Source organism: Electrophorus electricus, chromosome 6, assembly GCF_013358815.1.
Source record: "Electrophorus electricus isolate fEleEle1 chromosome 6, fEleEle1.pri, whole genome shotgun sequence".
Classification (NCBI taxonomy): Eukaryota; Metazoa; Chordata; class Actinopteri; order Gymnotiformes; family Gymnotidae; genus Electrophorus; species Electrophorus electricus.
Genome location: NC_049540.1, coordinates 16926313 through 16936281, shown reverse-complemented (window position 1 = coordinate 16936281; position 9969 = coordinate 16926313). Strand labels below are relative to the sequence as shown.

The following is a 9969-nucleotide window of genomic DNA, read 5'->3' as shown; positions in this document are numbered from 1 at the left end:
CTCCCTCTATTCTCTTTCTCTCCCTCCCTCTCTCCCTCTCTCTCCCTCATTCTCCCGCTCTCTCATTCTCTCTCCCTCTCATTCTCTTTCTCTCCCTCCCTCTCTCCATCATTCTCCCTCTTTCTCCCTCTCTCCCTCATTCTCACTCTCATTCTCCCCCACTCTCTCTCCCTCATTCTCCCTCTCCCTCATTCTCTCTCCCTCTCTCATTCTCCCTTTCTCATTCTCTTTCTCTCTCTCTCCCATTCTCCTTCTCATTCTCCCCCTCTCTCTCCCATTCTCCCTCTCTCCCTCATTCTCCCTCTCTCTCCCTCATTCTCCCTCTCATTCTCCCTCTCCCTCATTCTCCCTCTCCCCTCATTCTCCCTCTCTCATTCTCTTTCTCTCCCTCCCTCTCTCTCCCATTCTCCTTCTCATTCTCCCCCTCTCTCCCTCTCATTCTCCCTTTCTCATTCTCTTTCTCTCTCTCTCCCATTCTCCTTCTCATTCTCCCCCTCTCTCTCTCCCTCATTCTCCCTCTCTCTCCCTCATTCTCCTTCTCTCTCTCCCTCATTCTCCCTCATTCTCCCTCTCCCTCATTCTCCCTCTCTCTCCCTCATTCTCTCTCCCCCTCATTCCCCCTCTCTCATTCTCTTTCTCTCCCTCCCTCTCTCCCTCTCTCCCTCTCCCTCATTCTCCCGCTCTCTCATTCTCCCTCTCTTTCTCCCTTTCTCATTCTCTCTCCCTCCCTCTCTCCATCATTCTCCCTCTCTCATTCTCCCTCATTCTCCCCCTCTCTCTCCCTCATTCTCCCTCTCCCATTCTCCCTCTCTCCCTCATTCTCCCTCTCCCTCATTCTCTCTCCCTCTCTCATTCTCCCTTTCTCATTCTTTCTCTCCCTCTCTCCCATTCTCCTTCTCATTCTCCCTCTCCCATTCTCCCTCTCTCCCTCATTCTCCCTCTCTCTCCCTCATTCTCCCTCTCTCATTCTCTCTCTCTCTCCCTCATTCTCCCTCTCATTCTCCCTCTCCCTCATTCTCCCTCTCTCCCTCATTTTCCCTCTCCCTCTCTCTCATTCTCTCCCATTCTCCCTCATTCTCCCCCTCTCTCCCTCTCCCATTCTCCCTCTCTCTCCCTCATTCTCCCTCTCCCTCATTCTCCCTCTCATTCTCTTTCTCTCCCTCCCTCTTTCCCTCTCTCCCTCTCCCTCATTCTCCCGCTCTCTCATTCTCTCTCCTTCTCCCTTTCTCATTCTTTCTCTCCCTCCCTCTCTCTCCATCATTCTCCCTCTCTCATTCTCCCTCTCATTCTCCCTCTCATTCTATTTCTCTCCCTCCCTCTCATTCTCTCCCTCATTCTCCCTCTCTCATTCTCTCCCATTCTCCCTCTTTCTCATTCTCCCTCTCATTCTCTCTCCCTCATTCTCTCCCTCTCCCTCATTCTCCCTCTCATTCTCCCTCCCTCTCTTTCTCCCTCATTCTCCCCCTCATTCTCTTTCTCTCCCTCCCTCTCATTCTCTCCCTCATTCTCCCTCTCTCATTCTCTCCCATTCTCCCTTTCTCTCATTCTCCCTTTCTCCCTACCTCTCATTCTCGCTCTCATTCTCTCTCCCTCATTCTCTCCCTCATTCTCCCTCATTCTCTCTCCCTCATTCTCCCCCTTTCTCCCTCCCTCTCTCATTCTCCCTCTCTCTCATTCTCCCTCTCATTCTTCCTCTCTCATTCTCTCTCTCTCTCTAAGAGCAACAAGACCAACCATGGTGACTGATGAGGGATCCAAGGGCAGCTCGTGGCGTCAGCCGAGCCTCGTGGCCCTCTGTCATGATCTGTTCGTTTGATTGACATGTCATCCAGAGCAGACGTTTGTTTCTTTTTCACAGGAGCCTGAGCTGGCCACACTCCACACAGTACAGGGACCTGGCAAGACAGGGCCGGCCTATTTTTAGAGCCTTCTAACGTGTTCACGTTCAGCCGGCCCACAACTTTTCGAAAGGGGATTTTTCACCATGTGCCGACAAGCACTGCAAGTACCCTGACACCTGCTCTTGATAAGATGAATTGATACCAACCCTGTCTGTGTTGTCTTTCCCCGCAAAAGGAAAACGATAAGACAGGTTATAAGCTCCATCCTCATACGGGTTCAGTGATGGCATTAAGCATTCTAAATTCTGTAAAAATACTACATTCTAAATACTGTAAAATACTCTACTCCCTTATTCTAAAAATGCCTGTTGGATGGTGATCTTACAGGACAGGAAGGAAGACCTGAAAAAAAATGACCTGCAATATTAAAATAACACCCACAGCAGTTGAGCTCTAGTCCACCGTGGTGTGTACCAAACCGGTAGTTGCATTGTAAACTTTACAAATGGCAATAAGGTGGCTGTGGACTTCAAAGGAACCCCAACTCTGCAAGCAAAATCATAGCTCCATGGCTATCAGTGCTGTCAGGTGAATAAGCCAACCTGGTTGGTGAAATCATTCACACAGTAGAACAGAGAAGATTCAGGTATGAGTGGCAAAGACACACAAAAAGGTATCGGTGCTGATCGGTGTTGCTTTGGAAATGTGCTGTACAGGCCTGTTGTGGAAGAAAAAGTCAATTTATTTTACAAATGAACTTTGCTGCTGGGACGCAGTCCAGTGACAATGCTTTAAGTTTAAAGATAAACAAGAAATTTATGTTTCACATTGCTTTTGAAATAACCACCAAACTATGCTTTTTAGCAAAATAAAATTGATTTTGGTATGTGGAGGCCCACAACGAAGGGGAAGAAAAAAAAAAAAAGACATGATCTCTTTCTGTTGGAGTACATAGAGAAGAGCAGAAAGTAAGGCTTTTGTATAGTATTCTATATGTAGTATTCTGCCTTTAGTATAGTAGAAGATACTATACTGAATGTGTATGTGCTGAGAATGTGAATATTTAAACGTGTTTATATTATAAAGTATGTTCGCATATGTTTCTGACTACTGCCAATCTGCAAAAGCACAGGTATGCTGTGTGGGTGGCTCAGACCTCAGGTTTCTGATATGCTTTACTCTGGTTTAAACAGTATTGACCTTTTACCCATATGGCCTTGGGGGAAAAAAACAGTCGCACCACTTCTTCAGTCACTCAGATGCAACTCAGGAGCACTTCTGAAATATAAATAGGGATACATAAAACACGGTATCGATGTTATTAAAAAGTGGCATAGTATATGTATGGGCTGTAGTCAGTGTGGGCCATATTTGGATGTTTGTGACATCAAACATCTCTGTGATGAACTGTATCCAGTACAATAACATCAACTAACAGCTGTCAGAGGTGGCACAAACATCAGCCCTACCAAAAATCAACATGTCTCAACTTGTCCCTAATTCTAAAGGCCACAACATGAACTTAAGGTGGTTGTCTTTATTCTCAATATTAAGACCTAGCTCATATAAGTACCTTGACATCAAAGACTTCTATTATATAATAAGAACAATGTTGAAATAACAGTAAGAGGTAATAAAATCATGAATCACTATGCAAAGATGAGTATCTTGAGTCCTTATGTCAGGTCTTGGTCAGTAAAATAGCTTTAACAACTTCACATGCCTTTACACTGAGTGGTTCTACATCAGTCCATCTGGAATATCTTGGCTTTCTATTCTTTTAGAATGTCAAATGGATGGTAGTACATGGAAAGCATATTTCTGAGGATTCATGCAATATTCGAGAAAACCCTTTTCTCTCTGTCTCAAGGATGAAAAGAACTTCCCTGAAATCACAGTACTGAGCTCAAGTCCTGTGATTGCTGATGGATAGTTAATGGGAAACCTGGGCCCAGGTCCACACAAGTGTGCGTGCCTTTGGGGTTGCTCCTGATCCACCACTTATCATTACTGCTGCATTACTAACCCCCTTGGGCGGTATGCTGTCCATGCTCTGTTTTTGAGGACTTTGTAACCTACACATAACCCAACAAGGAAAGTTAGCAAGGAATTGCACATGCTGCCGTTATCAGCAGCATGGCTGAAGGTGATCATTATCACCGTTTCCTCACTGTGAGTTATGCCTGGCCCCAGTAACAAATTAAGACATCCATTATCAATGAAGTGTTCATTGTCATTTATTACCCAATATCTATCAAAAATATCAATAAGTCAGAAATCATGATGGCCAATGAAAGTTGCACAGTTTTTCACACAAGGAGCAAAGTGTCTAATAATTTGGAGCCATTTTGTCCAACTCCTTGGGGCTCCATCTGTGTATGAAGTGGTGACCATTTTGTTGGGACAGTTCCTCTGAAAGAATCCTAATGGGGAAATGTCCAGACTTTACTATGATCCACAGCGACTTTATCATGGATTAATGAGAAGTTGGAGCAGAGCTTCTCCTGAGCAAATTGCTCCAAGGCTACAGTTCGGCTTAGTTATCCTTCTGACCTAGCCACATGAATTACACTGGACTCCTCATAATGACAAACCAATAAGCAGCATTTGATCGCCGCTAGACTCCAGGAAGCAGCTGGCGGGTCTCCTGTGACCTATTCTTCACTTTACAGCCAGAGTCGCCCAGATAACAGCCAACATCCTCCCATGAATCAACTGTGGGAGATGAAAGAATAAGAGCCTCAATCAGTGCAAGACCTTGGAACTTCGTGAAGAAAAATAAAAGACCCAACATGTGACTAAGTGGCACCCAGTGCTATCAAAAATGCTGCAGTGCATAGCCTGAAAAACAGCTATTTTTGAGCTTGGACTCCATTCATCATAAGTCGCAAGCCTCGATATTTGCCTCCATACCAACCTTGATGCCCTCTTCACCACATGACCCATGCACACGGCCTGAAAACCACTCCTCTGACCAACTATCACTGATTGGTTTCTGGTTAAAGGCATCATCAGCCTTGGGCACAATCAAAGCAAAGCAACACTCCTTTTTGTATCCATTTGCCTCCAGTTAGTCAGGTGAAGAAATAACTCAGCCCATGACTTGGTTCCATTCACCAAGTCCAATCCAAACAAGGGTTTGTCTGCAGAAGGCTCCAGCCCTTCCTGCGGTCATAAAACTGGGTGTTTATTCATGGAGCGAGAACTGAACTCCAGGCCCATGAACACCTGAGTGTGCCCCCTGTGCAGTGATGAGCCAGCCTGATGGAGCATTGCCGTAAGGAGGACAGCCCCAGGTGGCCTCGCTGTTGCCATGGATAGGGCCATCAGAGAGGACGCTGCTCTGCGAAACACTCCCTCTTGTACATGCAAAAATGCGCGTCATGCCCATGAAAAGTCCCCAACAGGGGCATGGAAAGGAAAATGAAGAGTCACGGGGTGGAGGGTAATTGCAAAAACATCGCATCTCTTCTTGCTCCGCTTCGGGCTCCTGCCTGAAACGCTGAAACTAAGCCTGCCGTTTTAAGCCTGCTGTCCCCGTTGTCATTCTTCTCCATCTGTTTGTAGGTTTGGATCGACAGGGCTGGAGGCTCCAGTGGTCTCACTGCCCGGGGGGCACAGAGAAAGCCCCTAACAGGCCTCTTCAACTGGCACCTCCACCAGCAAAAGCACTTTACTGTGGTCCGTGGCACAGTTGTGTGGAGAGGGAGGTGTGTGTGTGTGTGTGTGTGTGTGTGTGTGTGTGTGTGTATGCACGTGCACGCGTGGCAACAGTGCCCTCCACTGGAACATGCAAAAATAAAGCTTTATAGGGAAGTGTCTGGTAAATACAGTTTAATATTTTTAAAAGATCTCTCCACTTTAGACATTTACTGGACTCAAGCAGTCTTTAATGTATAGTGAATACTGTTGAAATGTACAGGGCTACAGTAAAATTAATCTGATGGCAAAGAATTCAGTGCACATATTGACTCATAACACACAAACAGTAATGAATAATGTTACACAAATGGACTGATTGAACAAACTGATTTTCCACTGTGTCACTAACCTGTGAAGTTTTGTATTAAGAAAGAAAACTTCCAAAATTGAACTTGACAAAACAAGAAAGAAAAAAGGCAATCAAATAACCTGACCAAACATGCACCCTGGGAGAGCTTTTATTTTTATATATATATATATATATTTTTATATAAACAAACCCCCATCCCCACATTCACCCACCTATCCATCCATTTGAAATACCAGAGACATCCATCTTTAACTAAGAAGTACGGGCAGGTCTCTTTATACAGCCGTAAATACAGTATACAAATATACCCACAGCCAAGACTAGCCTCTCAGTTTTTAAGAACTGCCCAACACACCTAAACATACAGGCATGCACAGTTGCTTTCAGGAACACTCAAGTGCAGTAGAAACAGTGTACATCTGCCTCCTCATCCTCCTCTTCATCTCTCGGACCATTTGACACACAGCCAGAGGGTAGCAGAACAACACTGTAGTCCAGTCCTCACAGATGCTGCCCTACAGATACAGATACAGCACAAACACAGACGGCTTTTAGCAGAAGCGCTTATCCAGAGCGACTTACAAAATTGCTTCTCATTTACTCACAGAATACATCCTAGCCAGTATAGTAGGTTAGAGCCAATATACCAATTAACTAGAATACTGTTGGAATACAGGGATTAGTGCTGATGCCTAGAAGTGCAAAATGCTCCATCTTAGACAACGATAAGTGCAATAAACAAGTACTAGAGTTTGTTAGTCAACAAAGGAGTACTAGTTTCAGTTAGTCAACATGGGGTCAGTGGTCATTTATGTCATTCATTCATTTATGTCTACAAAGGAATAATTTAAATTAATGAGTCCTTTTTAAAATTATTTAATAATAATAAAGTTGAATAACAGACATTGGTAAACAAATTTAGCAAACAAACATTCTCACTTTTAAAATCTTTTTGGCAGACACTGAAAGTTTTAGTCAGACGCTAGTTTCAAAGTACTTTTGCTTAGAGGCACAACTACAAACAGAATATTCCATAATGTGCCCTAGTCCAATTAGAAAAAGAATACAGATGTGCTATTAATTGCACATTACAAAGTTATGTCAGACTAAGGCTGGATATATTCTGACATATTTCAGTATTGCTACCTTATCTGGTGGCTAAATAGGACTAACACTTGCAACAGACATCAAATAGTTGACTCACCAAAATACCTCAGTTTTTTTAAGTATTACAAAAGCCACAGAGCCCAAAGTTTTTTGTTGCTAGCCCTTTTCAGTAGCTTGGGAACCAAAACGCTTGAAGGCTAACTGTAGTGCTAGCTGGAGCCTAGCGTCATGCATTTGCTGCAGTGTCGAGATTAGACATCGCTGACATTTTTCACTGGGGGAAAAAAAGCAGATAGCCAGCAAGCTAACTGCCATCGAGGAAATGGCTACTTCTGTGCTGTCGACGAGGATGTTGATTAGAGGAAAGTGCCAGGGGACAGTGAAGTAGTGCTGGTTTTCATGTGTACCCTGCCATTTCTACATGAAGATTATTCAGTTTATCACTCTTTTCCATGCCCGCCAGTACTGATACGATTTGGTTCCTTTGGGGATTGCTGTTTGGCAACTGGTCCAATGACAAATAAATGTTTTAGCCGGATTTATCTAGAAAAGTGTACAATGGACGAAAGCAAGCTGGACTGCGTCAGTCTAAGAAATATGAGGATATTTTTGTCATACTCTACCAGTTAACGTTCCGCAGACCAAAAATGTAACGTTTATTCATGCCACGCTGGTACTTATGAGAAATGTTTGGAGCTGTCTCAAAGCGACCCTCCACCCCCTCATGTATGCAAACTGTATCAGACCAGTGCTGCTCATTGTTAACAAGCTGCTTAGAGGTTATAAAAATAAAAATAATAATAATTATTAAAAAAACAAAAACAAACAAACAAAAAAAAAAAAAAAAACCCACACAACACTACACAAACCCTTTGATCCAAATTGGACAGCCATGCAGTCTGAACCTTTAACAGGTTTTAAAACACAACTTAAAATGAGCAAATCTGCACATAAATCTCATGATCAAAGCTCTTTTTAAATTTTGCTGTTGTTTACAGTTTGCTTTGATGGTCCCCTATATGTTAGCTACAGAAGCAGAAATTGCTAACAAATTATTCGCTAAAAATGTGATTCTCAATAGGGTTAAGGATAGAATTAGGTTTAGGGTTAAAGTTAAGGTTAGAGGTGGGATTAAGGTTAGGGTTAGATTTAATGCAATCTATTGCATTTCATTTCAGTTGAACTTAATTGATATTCAAATGAATGTTGTTTAGAGATGAACTAACCATCTGCAGAGGGATAAGAAAAACCCTGCCCACAAATGTTTGCTATAAAACATTTGTTCTGATAAAAGAGGTTTATGAACAAGATCACAGAACTAGCATTGAAAACATTAAAAGAAAATAAAATGTATGCAGAGTATCTTAAAATATGACAGAAATCTCCATTACATTTCGAGAGCATACTCCTTTCACTATGGGGGGGGGGAATAATAATAATAATAATTATCAACTCCACTACCCTGTGTGCCCGTGTGTGCGTGTCTGATGTATCGGAAGGTCCGCACCCTGATCTTGAAACGTTCTCTGATGCCGACCCGCATGGCAAAGGTGGAGCCCGGGAGCAGAGGAAGCCAAAGGCACTCACCAAACTGATGAGCCAAACTCAGCTCCAGACAGCAGGGCAGCAAGGCACCCATCACACCTGGAGGGCAGAGCAAAGGAAAGCAACAAAATCAAATGGAATTATGCCTTAAGAACCAGCCAAGACATACAGTTGTCTTTTACTTGTCACTTCAATAATTTCAGATCTTAAAAGCAAGTAATAAAAATGTCAATTTCAACTACAGTACTGAAGGACAATGTACTTTTATGCAGGTGGAATTTTAAGTTTGCGGAGTGTGTGTGGTTATTTTGCTAATGTTTCTAACAAACAAAAGGCAATACCTCTAATTAGCATAATGAAAATATCAAAACTATAGCAGCTGTCTCAAATTTCACCATTCAGTAGTGACACTATCACACACTGTGATCATATTTCTCAGTACATTTTGTATGTACTAAAAAAGTAATAAAAATGGAAAAGCTCACCTGCTCTTCTATGGCATTTAATTTTAAACAAAATACTTCAAGTAATGTAAAATGAAGCAATTTTGCGATGACTGATCATTTACATAATGCCAATTGACCACTTCTCTGCTAAATTAAAGCATTTGTGCCTGATATTAGTTATGCATTTGCAGCATGTTTTACCTGCACATCAGGGGGGTTTTTTTCCAGATGATGTATGCATTGCATTTTTTGCAAAAATGTTTTTTTCATGGAGTAAATTTCCCCAGAGACATACAGAGAAGGCTCTGCTTGGAACATTTCAACCAGAATGAAAATCTCAGAATTACAGAGGCACTCAATGGTCCTGCAGTCCACATGCCAACACAACCTTCAAAAGATGCATTTGTTTTACAACTGCAAAACTCTCAGCTGCTGCTACATTTAGGCTGGTTTTTTGTTTTGTTTTTTACTGGTAATGTGTCCCCCTTACAGGTGCTGTTGTCGGCGCACACGTCAAAGAGGCCCGTGCTCCAGTCGCCGCCTGTTTGAGTGATGGTAGTCACCGTCGTAGTGGTCATCCCGAGGCCTGGCTGGGTCAGCACAGGAAGCTGCATCGCACCACCCTGAGGTGACCGGCCCGTGCTTCCCATCCCGTGGCTGCCCGAGTCAACTCTGAACTGTGGCGAGAGAAGAGGTAGTTGGTGCATAGTAAGCCCCCCCCCCCAAGGAAATTCGGACGACGCAGCGTCAGGGGCAATTTCCGTTTTCACGAGACGAACAGCACGATGTGTCCTCCTGTCATGAATATTTTGACAGTGTTTTTCACAGCATTACCCTCCATACAAGTGATGGTGTCTGATAGGGAGCACACTTACATAATGACGGCAGTGGAGACGTCAGAGTGCAACAGCTCCTCGGGCTAACGGGAGCGAGGGGGGAGGATGAGGGTGAGTTTGCCATGGTGACGGTGGGGTGTGCTCCTTCAGATAACTGCCTGGTCAAAGACTTAAACCAGCAA

General features: G+C 43.5%; 1 protein-coding gene across 3 annotated transcripts; it reads right to left on the bottom strand.

The window, feature by feature from the left end:
• Nucleotides 1–5679: 5679 nt before the first annotated feature.
• On the bottom strand, nucleotides 5680–9916 carry plac8l1 (PLAC8 like 1). 3 transcript variants are annotated; one of them, XM_027023048.2, is made up of 4 exons: nucleotides 9827–9916; nucleotides 9442–9628; nucleotides 8468–8604; nucleotides 5680–6368 (listed from the first exon to the last, which is right to left on the bottom strand). In XM_027023048.2, exons 2-4 carry the CDS (start codon nucleotides 9599–9601, stop codon nucleotides 6237–6239), a joined length of 429 nt encoding a protein of 142 aa, XP_026878849.1. In that variant the 5' UTR covers nucleotides 9602–9628; nucleotides 9827–9916; the 3' UTR covers nucleotides 5680–6236. The 3 variants fall into 3 exon arrangements, with proteins under 3 accessions (XP_026878849.1, XP_026878848.1, XP_026878850.1); XM_027023047.2 differs by lacking the exon at nucleotides 9827–9916 and having other exon boundaries at nucleotides 9442–9818; XM_027023049.2 differs by lacking the exon at nucleotides 9827–9916 and having other exon boundaries at nucleotides 6280–6368; nucleotides 8422–8604; nucleotides 9442–9818.
• Nucleotides 9917–9969: the final 53 nt, after the last annotated feature.